General features: G+C 45.6%; 1 protein-coding gene across 1 annotated transcript in view; it reads left to right on the plus strand.

Annotated features, from left to right (window-relative positions):
- Positions 1–1,730: 1,730 nt before the first annotated feature.
- Positions 1,731–16,643, plus strand: part of LOC142209582 (interferon regulatory factor 3-like) — a 32,017-nt gene continuing 17,104 nt past the window's right edge. The window contains exons 1-2 of the mRNA XM_075278592.1: positions 1,731–1,777; positions 4,869–5,064. Coding sequence (XP_075134693.1) covers positions 4,900–5,064 — 165 coding nt within the window. The 5' untranslated portion in view covers positions 1,731–1,777; positions 4,869–4,899. The remainder of the gene's footprint in view (positions 1,778–4,868; positions 5,065–16,643) is intronic.

Below are 16,643 nucleotides of genomic sequence, written 5' to 3' on the forward strand. Positions count from 1 at the left end.
CATCTCTGCCCCCAGATTCATGTCCCCTCCATCTCTGCCCCCAGATTCATGTCTCCACATCTCTGCCCCCAGATTCATGTCCCCTCCATCTCTGCCCCCAGATTCATGTCCCCTCCATCTCTGCCCCCAGATTCATGTCTCTACATCTCTGCCCCCAGATTCATGTCCCCTCCATCTCTGCCCCCAGATTCATGTCCCCTCCATCTCTGCCTCCAGATTCATGTCCCCTCCATCTCTGCCCCCAGATTCATGTCCCCACAGCTCTGCCCCCAGATTCATGTCCCCTCCATCTCTGCCCCCAGATTCATGTCTCCACATCTCTGCCCCCAGATTCATATCCCCTCCATCTCTGCCCCCAGATTCATGTCCCCTCTATCTCTGCCCCCAGATTCATGTCCCCTCCATCTCTGCCCCCAGATTCATGTCTCCACATCTCTGCCCCCAGATTCATGTCTCCACATCTCTGCCCCCAGATTCATGTCCTCTCCATCTCTGCCCCCAGATTTATGTCCCCTCCATCTCTGCCCCCACATCGCATCTACAAGCCAGTAGGCGGCGTTTAGCGGCGACGCAAGGAGCTGACCTGTGTCAGCTCCTTGCTTCAGCCGCGTATGTGTTCAACTCAGATCTGCGTCCTCTGGACGCAGATCTGAGTTGAAATCGGGACATACCTCCCTCCAACCCAGGACCGCGGGACACATCACCGGAATTGTGAATGTCCCACGGAAATCAGGACGGTTGGGAGGTATGTAGTGGTCTCCATACAGTATAATGTCCCATAGTGGTCTCGATGCAGTATAATGTTCCATAGTGGTCACCATGCAGTATAATGTTCCATAGTGGTCACCATGCAGTATAATGTCCCATAGTGGTCTCCATGCAGTATAATGTCCCATAGTGGTCTCCGTGCAGTATAATGTCCCATAGTGGTCTCTATGCAGTATAATGTCCCATAGTGTTCTCCATGCAGTATAATGTCCCATAATGGTCTCCATGCATTATAATGTCCCATAGTGGTCTCCATGCATTATAATGTCCCATAGTGTTCTCTATGCAGTATAATGTCCCATAGCAGCCTTCTCCGCACAATATAATGTCCCAGAATGGCCCCAACATTAATAATATGAATGCAGTGTGCTTATTCTTTGCAGTCTTTCATGACTACACTGAACTGAGCTGGGCAAGGACCAAAGGAGTGAAAACTAATAGGCAGTGCCCTAGCTAAAGTTTTGGGGACCCAATGCAAACTTTGACACAAAAAAGCAACAAAATGCAATGTGTGTCTCCAGCCTTATACTTTGAAAAATGAAGTATTTCTAGAAAATGTCCTAAATCTTATTCTGATCTGTTTAGTGGAAGCACAAGGCTGTCATGTCAAACCATAATACAGACAAACACAGGCACAATATGTCACTCTAAAACTGGCATTAAAGATGCTTCAATACATTATATTCACTATAGCACAATTGTCTTTTTACTTACATTTCATTTATTACATTTCTTTTTCCTAAAATTTCAAATGAAAATTTACATAAATGTCATTGACTCTATATAAGGCATGGACAAAATCCACAAATATTGTAAAAGAAAATGTCTATAACGCCATCTAGAGGAGTAAAGATCCAGTTGTGTCACAAAAAGTGGGTGGAGCAGGAAACAATGCAGAGCTCCGGAAAATGAAACTTATGCTGGTATGAAAGAGACAGCTTTCCTGACAGCTTGAAACCAATGTACAGAGAGGAACCGCTGGAAGGTCTAGAGGGCTGCAATATATTAGGTCAGTATTGTTCAGCTTCTCAGGGGCATATCAGATATATCCTACAATTAAATAGCACTGTTTATTAGTGGACATCAATTATGAGCATAAGTTTAATATTGTCATATACGCAATTCTGTGTATATTTGAGGGAAATGCTCTGTTTGGACCTTAGGGAAAATTATGGGAATCCTTTGATAATATTTACAATGTGTGAACCTACAATACAGATGACACCTTGACGGTGATTCGTAGAGATAGAATTAACCCTCTAAAGAGAACTTGTCTCCTGTTCCAGTGCTAGTTTTTATTATTTGTGTATATAGATAGTGACATAGTCATATTAGGCTGCTTTCTGTGCAACGTTCAAGTCTTTTTACTACATTTTTCTGTACAAAATGGTAGGAATACAGAACCCTACAAATTGTACAGTGCTGCGGAATATGTTGGCGCTATATAAATAAAATGTATTATTATTATTATTATTATACATACAGACAGACTTGGTTCTACTTGGTTCTACTTGTTCACATTTTTTATTCAATATTTGAAGCCACAACCAGGAATACATTGAAATAAACAGGAGCGGCGTTCTGTACGTATTCTTGTACTTTACAGTGATAAAACAGCCACAACATAACTTTGAGGTGATATGTACATGAGGCAGTGGGTGCACTAGGAGTGGTCCTTTAGCTCTCTGGAGCACTACTTTTGTAAGTCATGGATGGATGATGGGATAGCAGTGTGAGGATCAGCTCCTACTGTATGGGGTAACACATCCAGGAGATAGTAGGGGTCTGAGTGCAAGAGCAGCAGCTAAAGGCCCACCCCTAGTGCACCAACTGCCTCATTTGCATAAGGCTTCAAGGTTATTTTTTGCTAAATGTACAAAAGTGACTCCCTTTAATGATCCACAACTGGTTTCAGTTTAAAAAATTGCATTAATGAACATGTGACGTTACCTTTTAGGGGTCATACACACCACAAACCCTGTACAGTCTGTGTGGATCCCTAGTATGAAAATATTCTCCTTTAGAAATCAGGGGCTTGGACCGGTATAATAGAGAGCTTATGGACTTCTATGATGTCCCTTTAAATGCATTGTACAAAGGTAAGCCATATTATGGCTCTGTGCATGCGCCTGTACATGCTAGCTCCCTCTCACCTCCCTCCCTGTCTCTCTAGCTATCCCGCTCACAACTACAGCCCTTCCCTATCTACTCAGCTCAACCCTTGACCCCATGATCTACTTACTGCTCTTCCTTCCATTCTGACTGCTATAGACCTAGCGCTGCTCTAACGCCTGCGCAGTAGATGGTGGATTATCGGCTGCACAGAGCAGTGCTGGGTCTATAGTGTGGGCAGATGTCACAGAAGGAGGAGGAGCCATCCCGCAGGAAGAAGCCTGGAAGGAAGAAGATAGGTAAGCATGATGGAGTGGATGGGGGAAAATGGATCCTCACTGGATAACCAGCAAATGTTCCTGGGGTGGTTATAGGATATGAATAAATATACATTTGTGATTAATTATGTTATTTAGAAAGTAGGTGGGGGTGTGTGTTTAGATTAGTGTAGGGATTTGCAGTTATCCCGGACAACCCTTTAATCAAATTTTGGACAAAAATAGAGGGCATAGTGTCCAAGGAGACATTGTCTAGGTTAAATTTACTTATTACGTTCAATAAGACAAAATAAAGCAAAATTGTGGTGCTAATCGGTGCAGACATACATTTTATTTTCTGACCATTTGAACGCTCAAAATGTACCTTATTAAGATGAAAGGACCTATTAAAGAGATTTTCCAAGACTTTCTTATTTATTTTACAGATTTTACACTTTGTCACTTTGGCTAGAATAAAAGTAAATGTCACTAAACACCAAACTTAGTCCTTAAACAACAACCAGTGGAATCCAAAGTATTCCACAAAAAACAAATCTGGTGGGCGCGCACTCCTTTAAAGGTGACAACTTGAGCCGGAAGTGGCAAATGAATCAGCTTTTATTAATAAACAGATAACGCGTTTCGGGGTCTATGGGTGCGCCCACCGGGTTTGTTTTTTGTGGAATACTTTGGATTCTACTGTTTGTTGATTCACCATACAGCCTGGTCTACGAAGATGTCTGTCCTCCAGGTGTTGGCAACCTCTTATTTGGCTCAAGAGCCAAACCCCTAAGGGTTAAGTGGTAGCTGCTTGGTCCAAAAGAAGGATCATAGACCCACTGCGTGGAAATACAAGCCGTTCCCAAGAAAGGAAGCACAGATCCTCCCATTGTTGCAATTCCTCACATTACCAAACTTAGTCCTTAGTCATACAAATAAGTTGCTGCTCTGTTTTGCTGTTTGTGATTGGACACACAGATCTATTTTAAGAGACCTGAAAGTCAATGGCTCAGTCAAAAAAAAAAGATGACACAAGCAATGCAACTTGGCACATTTTTATTCCTGTTACTGGTTGCAACACGTGCCTATGAGGATATAATAAAAAGTGATTCTTTTTGGCGCAGACATACGAGTGGGACTCTCAGTCACTAGCTATAGTCCGCCTCACTAAAAGTGTTCAATGAACCTTAGGGAAAATGAATGAAATTGATTTTCAATTTCAAAAATTTTACCAATAAAATCTGCTGTGTATGAATGCAACCTACATCATGTACTGTACAGACAGAGCCTCCCCGATCTTTCTAGCTTCTTTCAAATTTTTTTCCATGGCCACATCACTCCCTTTTCACAATATGGAGCCCTTGGGTAAGTGTTCATGTCATTGCCACGGCACGCTGCCTTTCCTGGTTTACAAAGTCATACTCGGTTTACCTTAGGTTCCTGAGTAATTTTAGTTAGATCCATTAAAATGGTAACCGGTGGTCTGGGTGTTGTAGGTAATATAAAAGCCAAAATACCACCATATGGCAAGTTCTTAAATCTAGAGGAAGAGTAAATCAGTACTTGAAGAAGTACTTGGAAGAAGGGGTGCTTCCTAAAGGAAAATGACACCAATATATTTTATTTGCATTATTTGCTAAGCTAAGGTTAAGACTACAGACACAAGGTAACTGACATGTTACTATTAGACTGTATCATGCAGTTGTAATGTCATTTCTGTCTTTTTTGCAGTCTCTTACCCCCCAATTTTCCCGTCATAAACATGAGCTCCCAGAAGCCTCGTATTGTCCCTTGGCTCATCAGTCAGATTGACAGCAAAAAGTACCCAGGCCTGGAATGGGTAAACAGTGAACATACCCAATTCAAGGTCCCTTGGAAGCATGCGCTTAGGCAGGACCGCTCTTCTGATGATTTTAAAATTTTTGAGGTAAAATAACATTTTTACTATTATTAATGTTTACAGATTAATGTATTTTTTTCATAATTGTGTTGTTTAATTCTGTACATCTGTATAAGGGGTGGTCCATGATAATTCAAAAGTCAGAAAATATGATAAAATAAAAAGAATCTATAATTAACCATTGATCTTTTCGATGCCCCTACACTGGGGCTTCCTACCATAACGCCATCCTGACTCCTGCTCACAGCTGCCTGCGCTGCCACTTCTACGGAGGACGTTGTGAACAGGACCCGGGATTGGTAAGTAAGGCCACAGGCCCGTGGACCCCACAAACACTATCATTATACTCAAGAGGTCTTTTCAGGTTCGGTTGGGGTCGTCGGGGATGGGGGGTTTCGGTCTGGTTGGGTGGGGGGGGGGTATGCCAAAAGTTTGCCACGGGGCCCCCCCTAGTTACACCACTGAACAGCGGCAACTGTTGATCAAGCTTATTAACCATTTAGATGCTGCAGTCTATTGCAACTGTGGCTACTGACGGTTGTAAAAAGGCCTTCTGGTACGTTCTCTTAGCCACCATTACTCCTCCAACATACCTTTATGGGGGAAGGAGTAGGTGCTGTTCACTTGTCATAACAACCAAGAGCCTATTGAAGGCTCACAAGCTTTTCAATGGAGTTGATAAACTTGGATAAAGACACAAGTCCATCAAATCCAACCTGTAACCATACAAAATTGATCCGGAAGAAAGAAAAAAAAAACCCACAAGGTTGACACCAATGTCCCCATTAGAGGAAAACATTTCTTCCCAACTACAGATATCGCAAATGGACTTAGTCCCAGGATCCTATCAGAAAAATATCTAAATCCTATAATCTATGATATTCTTAATTTCAATAATCCAACCCCATCTCTAACTTGTATAAATTATCTGTCATCACCACATCTGAGTTGCCCATAAACCATCTTTTTAGAAACTGATGTATTACAGGCAGCCAACAGCCTGTAATAGCAGACCAGTAAATTACAAGATAATGCAATAAAAAATGTATTCAAATGATGGTATGTTCAAGACAGTTATGGGGAAATATATAAAATATATGTAAAAATATAAAACACAACACAAGAAAAAACTCAAATATTCAGAGAAACAGGAAAAGGAAGCAACAGGGATGGAAGCCAAAACCAGGATGAAACCAATAGCCAGCATGAAAGAGAGAAGTGGAGGGGATTATAAAGACCCAGACCAGCACATAAATTAACCTTAATTTCTTAAAGGGGCATTCATTTCTGTGGACCCGACAGCCTTAAAGGGGCCACAGCAGATGTCTCAACTGTATAATTTTGTATAAAGCAATATAACAAATTTATAAGGGGCAGAATATGGAGATGAAAAGAAATAGTTTTTTAGATAATTTTTAAGTTGTAAAGTATAAAACAAGATGAACAAATATGATCTATGACAGAATCTTAACCCCATAAAGAATTTTTTTCCTGTTTTGCAGTACATCGTATGAAACATTAAATGGTGCCATTATTAGAGATGAGCGAACACTAAAATGTTCGAGGTTCGAAATTCGATTCGAACAGCCGCTCAATGTTCGTGTGTTCGAATGGGTTTCGAACCCCATTACAGTCTAAGGGGAACAGATACTCGTTAAGGGGGAAACCCAAATCCGTGTCTGGAGGGTCACCAAGTCCACTATGACACCCCAGGAAATGATGCCAACACCTCTGGAATGACACTGGGACAGCAGGGGAAGCATGTCTGGGGGCATCTAACACACCAAAGACCCTCTATTACCCCAACATCACAGCCTAACAACTACACACTTTACACACTCAATACCACCTCTCTGACAGTAGGAAAACACCTTGAAACATGTGTATTTGGCACTTGCAGTGAGGAGAGCTTGTCACCAGCAGTGAATTTGGCCCTTGTAGTAAGTTGAGGTTGGCACCAACATTTGTTTTGAAAATCAGGGTGGATTGAGCCTCTAACCAGCAGAGTTTGGGCAAATTCATGGTGGAGGGAGCCTCTAAACACCCCAGTTTGGGCAAATTCATGGTGGAGGGAGCCTCTAAAAACCCCAGTTTGGACCAATTCATGGTGGAGGGAGCCTCTAACCAGCCCAGTGTGGGCAAATTCATGGTGGAGGGAGCCTCTAAAAAACCCAGTTTGGACCAATTCATGGTGGAGGGAGCCTCTAACCAGCCCAGTTTGGGCAAATTCATGGTGGAGGGAGCCTCTAAAAAACCCAGTTTGGACCAATTCATGGTGGAGGGAGCCTCTAACCAGCCCAGTTTGGGCAAATTCATGGTGGAGGGAGCCTCTAAAAAACCCAGTTTGGACCAATTCATGGTGGAGGGAGCCTCTAAACAGCCCAGTTTGGGCAAATTCATGGTGGAGGGAGCCTCTAACCAGCCCAGTTTGGACCAATTCATGGTGGAGGGAGCCTCTAAAAACCCCAGTTTGGACCAATTCATGGTGGAGGGAGCCTCTAACCAGCCCAGTTTGGACCAATTAATGGTGGAGGGAGCCTCTAACCAGCCCAGTTTGGGCAAATTCATGGTGGAGGGAGCCTCTAAACAGCCCAGTTTGGACCAATTCATGGTGGAGGGAGCCTCTAAAAAACCCAGTTTGGACCAATTCATGGTGGAGGGAGCCTCTAAACAGCCCAGTTTGGGCAAATTCATGGTGGAGGGAGCCTCTAACAGACCAGTTTGGACCAATTCATGGTGGAGGGAGCCTCTAACCAGCCCAGTTTGGGCAAATTCATGGTGGAGGGAGCCTCTAAACAGCCCAGTTTGGACCAATTCATGGTGGAGGGAGCCTCTAAAAAACCCAGTTTGGACCAATTCATGGTGGAGGGAGCCTCTAAACAGCCCAGTTTGGGCAAATTCATGGTGGAGGGAGCCTCTAACCAGCCCAGTTTGGACCAATTAATGGTGGAGGGAGCCTCTAAACAGCCAAGTTTTGGGAAATTCATGGTGGAGGGAGCCTCTAACCAGCCCAGTTTGGACCAATTCATGGTGGAGGGAGCCTCTAAACAGCCCAATTTGGGCAAATTCATGGTGGAGGGAGCCTCTAAAAAACCCAGTTTGGACCAATTCATGGTGGAGGGAGCCTCTAACCAGCCCAGTTTGGACCAATTAATGGTGGAGGGAGCCTCTAAACAGCCAAGTTTGGACCAATTCATGGTGGAGGGAGCCTCTAAAAACCCCAGTTTGGACCAATTCATGGTGGAGGGAGCCTCTAACCAGCCCAGTTTGGGCAAATTCATGGTGGAGGGAGCCTCTAAACAGCCCAGTTTGGGCAAATTCATGGTGGAGGGAGCCTCTAACCAGCCCAGTTTGGACCAATTAATGGTGGAGGGAGCCGCTAAACAGCCCAGTTTGGACCAATTCATGGTGGAGGGAGCCTCTAAAAACCCCAGTTTGGACCAATTCATGGTGGAGGGAGCCTCTAAAAAACCCAGTTTGGACCAATTCATGGTGGAGGGAGCCTCTAACCAGCCCAGTTTGGACCAATTAATGGTGGAGGGAGCCTCTAAACAGCCAAGTTTGGACCAATTCATGGTGGAGGGAGCCTCTAAAAACCCCAGTTTGGACCAATTCATGGTGGAGGGAGCCTCTAACCAGCCCAGTTTGGGCAAATTCATGGTGGAGGGAGCCTCTAAACAGCCCAGTTTGGGCAAATTCATGGTGGAGGGAGCCTCTAACCAGCCCAGTTTGGACCAATTAATGGTGGAGGGAGCCGCTAAACAGCCCAGTTTGGACCAATTCATGGTGGAGGGAGCCTCTAAAAACCCCAGTTTGGACCAATTCATGGTGGAGGGAGCCTCTAAAAAACCCAGTTTGGACCAATTCATGGTGGAGGGAGCCTCTAACCAGCCCAGTTTGGACCAATTAATGGTGGAGGGAGCCTCTAAACAGCCAAGTTTGGACCAATTCATGGTGGAGGGAGCCTCTAAAAACCCCAGTTTGGACCAATTCATGGTGGAGGGAGCCTCTAACCAGCCCAGTTTGGGCAAATTCATGGTGGAGGGAGCCTCTAAACAGCCCAGTTTGGGCAAATTCATGGTGGAGGGAGCCTCTAACCAGCCCAGTTTGGACCAATTAATGGTGGAGGGAGCCGCTAAACAGCCCAGTTTGGACCAATTCATGGTGGAGGGAGCCTCTAAAAACCCCAGTTTGGACCAATTCATGGTGGAGGGAGCCTCTAAAAAACCCAGTTTGGACCAATTCATGGTGGAGGGAGCCTCTAACCAGCCCAGTTTGGACCAATTAATGGTGGAGGGAGCCTCTAAACAGCCAAGTTTGGACCAATTCATGGTGGAGGGAGCCTCTAAAAACCCCAGTTTGGACCAATTCATGGTGGAGGGAGCCTCTAACCAGCCCAGTTTGGGCAAATTCATGGTGGAGGGAGCCTCTAAACAGCCCAGTTTGGGGAAATTCATGGTGGAGTGAGCCTCTAACCAGCCCAGTTTGGACCAATTAATGGTGGAGGGAGCCGCTAAACAGCCCAGTTTGGACCAATTCATGGTGGAGGGAGCCTCTAAAAACCCCAGTTTGGACCAATTCATGGTGGAGGGAGCCTCTAAACAGCCCAGTTTGGGCAAATTCATGGTGGAGGGAGCCTCTAACCAGCAGAGTTGGTGGAAATCAGGGTGGAGGGAGCCTCTAACCAGCAGAGTTGGGGGAAATCAGGGTGGAGGGAGCCTAGTATTAGCAGAATTGTGCAACGCTTATGGTGGATGAGTATGAGGATGCGGAGGAATTGGAGAGGTTGAGTACAGACATGGAGTTTCATGTTGGGGTGCTTTACACAGGTGGGCACAAAAATGACGGCTCTACCCAGTGGTGGTTCATTTTTATCAAAGTGAGCCGGTCGGCACTCTCAGCTGACAGACGGGTGCGCTTGTCAGTGATGATGCCACCGGCTGCACTGAACACCCTCTCAGATAGGACGCTGGCGGCAGGACAGGACAGCACCTCCAAGGCATATAGGGCAAGTTCAAGCCACAGGTCCAACTTCGACACCCAATACGTGTAGGGCGCAGAGGGGTCGGAGAGGACAGGGCTGTGGTCGGAAAGGTATTCCCGCAACATGCGCCTATACTTCTCACGCCTGGTGACACTAGGACCCTCCGTGGCGGCACTTTGGCGAGGGGGTGCCATCAAGGTGTCCCAGACCTTAGACAGTGTGCCCCTCGTTTGTGTGGACCGGTGAGAACTTGGTTGCCTACTGGAGGAACTGCCCTCCCTGCCGCCAACGTTACATGCTGGAAACATCTCCATCATATTCTGCACCAATTGCCTGTGGCAAGCATTGATGCGATTGGCCCTCCCCTCTACCGGAATAAAAGACAAGATGTTGTTTTTATACCGGGGGTCAAGGATAGCAAAGATCCAGTACTGGTTGTCCTCCATGATTTTGACAATACGCTTGTCGGTTGTAAAGCACCCCAACATGAACTCAGCCATGTCTGCCACAGTGTTAGTTGGCATGACTCCTCTGGCCCCACCGGAAAGTTCAATCTCCATTTCCTCCTCATCCTCCATGTCTACCCATCCGCGCTGCAACAATGGGACGATTCGAAGTTGCCCGGAAGCCTCCTGTATCACCATCACATCATCGGACAACTCTTCTTCCTCCTCCTCCTCCTCCTCCTCCTCCTCCTCCATTAAACGCAGTGAAGCGGACAGATGTGTGGACCTACTCTCCAGCTGTGACGGATCGGATGCTATCCCTAACTCCTCTGTGTGATCTGAGTTATCCCTGATGTCAATCAGGGATTCTCTCAGAACACACAAGAGCGGGATTGTAAGGCTCACCATCGCATCCTCAGAGCTCACCCTCCTTGTGGACTCCTCAAAGACCCGTAGGATGTCACAAAGGTCTCTCATCCATGGCCACTCATGGATGTGAAACTGAGGCAGCTGACTTTGTGGCACCCTAGGGTTTTGTAGCTGGTATTCCATCAAAGGTCTCTGCTGCTCAACCACTCTATTCAACATCTGAAACGTTGAGTTCCAGCGTGTGGGGACGTCGCACAAAAGCCGGTGTTGTGGCACATGCAGGCGTTGCTGGAGAGATTTTAAGCTAGCAGCGGCTACTGTCGACTTGCGAAAGTGGGCGCACATGCGCCGCACTTTCACCAGTAGCTCTGGAACATTGGGGTAGCTCTTTAGGAAACGTTGCACCACTAGGTTGAAGACGTGGGCCAGGCATGGAACATGTTGGAGTCCGGCAAGCTCCAGAGCTGCTACCAGGTTCCGGCCGTTATCACAAACGACCATGCCTGGGCCCAGGTGCAGCGGCTCAAACCATATTGCCGTCTCATCGAGGAGGGCATCCCTCACCTCGGAGGCAGTGTGCTGTCTGTCCCCCAAGCTGATCAGCTTCAGCACAGCCTGCTGACGTCTACCAACGCCAGTGCTGCAACGTTTCCAACTCGTAGCTGGGGTCAATCTAACAGCGGAGGAGGAGGCGGTGGCGGAGGAGGAGGCGGTAGAGGAGGAGGAGGAGGGGGGTGTTCTTCTCGTGTCCCTGCCAGGAATGTTAGGCAGGGAGACGAGGTACACCGGGCCAGTTTGGGAAGCAGTCCCAGCCTCAACTACATTCACCCAGTGTGCCGTCAGTGAAATGTAGCGTCCCTGTCCGCATGCACTTGTCCACGCGTCGGTGGTCAAGTGGACCTTTGTGCAAAGCGCGGAACTAAGGGCCCGCCTGATGTTGAGTGACACGTGCTGGTGCAAGGCGGGGACGGCACACCGGGAGAAGTAGTGACGGCTAGGGACGGCATAGCGAGGTGCCGCAGTTGCCATCAGGTCCAGGAAGGCGGGAGTTTCAACAAGCCGAAACGCCAACATCTCCTGGGCCAGCAGTTTAGCGATGTTGGCGTTCAAGGCTTGCGCGTGTGGGTGGTTAGCAGTGTATTTCTGCCGCCGCTCCAATGTCTGAGAGATGGTGGGTTGTTGTAAAGAAACGCCTGATGGTGCCTTTGATGGTGCAGGAGAAGGAGATAAGACAGGACCAGGGGAGGATGAGGTAGAAGTCAACAAAGTGGCGGAGGCAGATGAAGTGGTGTCCTGGCTCGTCCTCTGGAGTGCATCGCCAGCACAGTCAGCAGTGGCAGTGGCAGAGGCAGAGGCAGTGGCAGAGGCAGTGGCAGTGGCGTGAACGGCAGGTGGCCTTTGTCCTGCCGTTGCTGCCTGCCACTGATTCCAGTGCTTGGATTCCAAATGACGGCGCATTGAAGTGGTGGACAGGTTGCTCTTCTCAGAGCCCCTAATCAATTTCGAGAGGCAAATTGTGCAGACAACACTATATCTGTCCTCGGCGCATTCCTTGAAAAAACTCCACACCTTCGAGAAACGTGCCCTCGAGGTGGGAGTTTTTCGGGGCTGGGTACGAACTGGAACATCTTGGGAGATTCCGGGTGTGGCCTGGCTTCGCCTAAGCTGCTGACCTCTGCCTCTGCCTCTAGCTACCCTTTTTGGTGCTGCACCTGCCTCAACATCCACACTACTTTCCCCGCTTGACATCCCCCCTGTCCAGGTCGGGTCAGTGTCCTCATCATCCACCACTTCCTCTTCCAACTCCTGTCTCATCTCCTCCTCCCGCACAATGCGCCGGTCAACTGGATGCCCTGACGGCAACTGCGTCACATCATCGTCGATAAAGGGTGGGTTGCTGGTCATCCACCACCAAATCGAACGGAGATGGAGGAGACTCTAGTGTTTGAGCATCTGGACACAGATGCTCCTCTGTTAGGTTCGTGGAATCGTGACGTGGAGAGGCAGGTTGAGGGACAATGAAAGGAGCGGAGAACAGCTCTGGGGAGCAGGGACAGTTTGGGTTATTGTTCTGTAAAGCTTCGGAATTTTGGGATGAAGGAAGACAAGACTGTTGGGTAATAGGAGGAGAGGAGGCAGAGTCTGACTGGCTGCTGGACAATGTGCTGTAAGCGTTCTCTGACAGCCATTGCAAGACCTGTTCCTGGTTCTCGGGCCTACTAAGGTTTGTACCCTGCAGTTTAGTTAATGTGGCAAGCAACCCTGGCACTGTGGAGTGGCGCAATGCTTGCTGCCCCACAGGAGTAGGCACGGGACGCCCTGTGGCTTCACTGCTACCTTGCTCCCCAGAACCATTCCCCCGACCTCGCCCACGGCCTCGTCCACGTCCCTTTCCGGGAGCCTTGCGCATTTTGAATTCCTAGTTAGAAATTGGCACTGTATACCAGTAGTAAAAATTGTGGGTGCACGTAACCCCAATATATTCTTTGAATTACCAGTCAGAAACTGGCACTATATGGCAGTAGCAAGAAATGAGGGTATTTGTATTCCCAATATATTCTTTGAATTCCCAGTCAGACAATGGCACTGTATACCAGTAGTAAAAATTGTGGGTGCACGTAACCCCAATATATTCTTTGAATTACCAGTCAGAAACTGGCACTATATGGCAGTAGCAAGAAATGAGGGTATTTGTATTCCCAATATATTCTTTGAATTCCCAGTCAGACAATGGCACTGTATACCAGTAGTAAAAATTGTGGGTGCACGTAACCCCAATATATTCTTTGAATTCCCAGTCAGACACTGGCACTATATGGCAGTAGCAAGAAATGAGGGTATTTGTATTCCCAATATATTCTTTGAATTCCCAGTCAGACAATGGCACTGTATACCAGTAGTAAAAATTGTGGGTGCACGTAACCACAATATATTCTTTGAATTACCAGTCAGAAACTGGCACTATATGGCAGTAGCAAGAAATGAGGGTATTTGTATTCCCAATATATTCTTTGAATTCCCAGTCAGACAATGGCACTGTATACCAGTAGTAAAAATTGTGGGTGCACGTAACCCCAATATATTCTTTGAATTCCCAGTCAGACACTGGCACTATATGGCAGTAGCAAGAAATGAGGGTATTTGTATTCCCAATATATTCTTTGAATTCCCAGTCAGACAATGGCACTGTATACCAGTAGTAAAAATTGTGGGTGCACGTAACCCCAATATATTCTTTGAATTACCAGTCAGAAACTGGCACTATATGGCAGTAGCAAGAAATGAGGGTATTTGTATTCCCAATATATTCTTTGAATTCCCAGTCAGACAATGGCACTGTATACCAGTAGTAAAAATTGTGGGTGCACGTAACCCCAATATATTCTTTGAATTCCCAGTCAGACACTGGCACTATATGGCAGTAGCAAGAAATGAGGGTATTTGTATTCCCAATATATTCTTTGAATTCCCAGTCAGACAATGGCACTGTATACCAGTAGTAAAAATTGTGGGTGCACGTAACCCCAATATATTCTTTGAATTCCCAGTCAGACACTGGCACTATATGGCAGTAGCAAGAAATGAGGGTATTTGTATTCCCAATATATTCTTTGAATTCCCAGTCAGACAATGGCACTGTATACCAGTAGTAAAAATTGTGGGTGCACGTAACCCCAATATATTCTTTGAATTACCAGTCAGAAACTGGCACTATATGGCAGTAGCAAGAAATGAGGGTATTTGTATTTCCAATATATTCTTTGAATTCCCAGTCAGACAATGGCACTGTATACCAGTAGTAAAAATTGTGGGTGCACGTAACCCCAATATATTCTTTGAATTACCAGTCAGAAACTGGCACTATATGGCAGTAGCAAGAAATGAGGGTATTTGTATTCCCAATATATTCTTTGAATTCCCAGTCAGACAATGGCACTGTATACCAGTAGTAAAAATTGTGGGTGCACGTAACCCCAATATATTCTTTGAATTACCAGTCAGAAACTGGCACTATATGGCAGTAGCAAGAAATGAGGGTATTTGTATTCCCAATATATTCTTTGAATTCCCAGTCAGACAATGGCACTGTATACCAGTAGTAAAAATTGTGGGTGCACGTAACCCCAATATATTCTTTGAATTCCCAGTCAGACACTGGCACTATATGGCAGTAGCAAGAAATGAGGGTATTTGTATTCCCAATATATTCTTTGAATTCCCAGTCAGACAATGGCACTGTATACCAGTAGTAAAAATTGTGGGTGCACGTAACCCCAATATATTCTTTGAATTCCCAGTCAGACACTGGCACTATATGGCAGTAGCAAGAAATGAGGGTATTTGTATTCCCAATATATTCTTTGAATTCCCAGTCAGACAATGGCACTGTATACCAGTAGTAAAAATTGTGGGTGCACGTAACCCCAATATATTCTTTGAATTACCAGTCAGAAACTGGCACTATATGGCAGTAGCAAGAAATGAGGGTATTTGTATTCCCAATATATTCTTTGAATTCCCAGTCAGACAATGGCACTGTATACCAGTAGTAAAAATTGTGGGTGCACGTAACCCCAATATATTCTTTGAATTCCCAGTCAGACACTGGCACTATATGGCAGTAGCAAGAAATGAGGGTATTTGTATTCCCAATATATTCTTTGAATTCCCAGTCAGACAATGGCACTGTATACCAGTAGTAAAAATTGTGGGTGCACGTAACCACAATATATTCTTTGAATTACCAGTCAGAAACTGGCACTATATGGCAGTAGCAAGAAATGAGGGTATTTATAACCCCAATATATTCTTTGAATTCCCAGTCAGACAATGGCACTGTATACCAGTAGTAAAAATTGTGGGTGCACGTAACCCCAATATATTCTTTGAATTCCCAGTCAGACACTGGCACTATATGGCAGTAGCAAGAAATGAGGGTATTTGTATTCCCAATATATTCTTTGAATTCCCAGTCAGACAATGGCACTGTATACCAGTAGTAAAAATTGTGGGTGCACGTAACCCCAATATATTCTTTGAATTACCAGTCAGAAACTGGCACTATATGGCAGTAGCAAGAAATGAGGGTATTTGTATTCCCAATATATTCTTTGAATTCCCAGTCAGACAATGGCACTGTATACCAGTAGTAAAAATTGTGGGTGCACGTAACCCCAATATATTCTTTGAATTCCCAGTCAGACACTGGCACTATATGGCAGTAGCAAGAAATGAGGGTATTTGTATTCCCAATATATTCTTTGAATTCCCAGTCAGACAATGGCACTGTATACCAGTAGTAAAAATTGTGGGTGCACGTAACCCCAATATATTCTTTGAATTCCCAGTCAGACACTGGCACTATATGGCAGTAGCAAGAAATGAGGGTATTTGTATTCCCAATATATTCTTTGAATTCCCAGTCAGACAATGGCACTGTATACCAGTAGTAAAAATTGTGGGTGCACGTAACCCCAATATATTCTTTGAATTACCAGTCAGAAACTGGCACTATATGGCAGTAGCAAGAAATGAGGGTATTTGTATTCCCAATATATTCTTTGAATTCCCAGTCAGACAATGGCACTGTATACCAGTAGTAAAAATTGTGGGTGCACGTAACCCCAATATATTCTTTGAATTCCCAGTCAGACACTGGCACTATATGGCAGTAGCAAGAAATGAGGGTATTTGTATTCCCAATATATTCTTTGAATTCCCAGTCAGACAATGGCACTGTATACCAGTAGTAAAAATTGTGGGTGCACGTAACCCCAATATATTCTTTGAATTCCCAGTCAGACACT

This window comes from Leptodactylus fuscus, chromosome 6 (genome assembly GCF_031893055.1).
Source record: "Leptodactylus fuscus isolate aLepFus1 chromosome 6, aLepFus1.hap2, whole genome shotgun sequence".
Lineage (NCBI taxonomy): Eukaryota > Metazoa > Chordata > Amphibia > Anura > Leptodactylidae > Leptodactylus > Leptodactylus fuscus.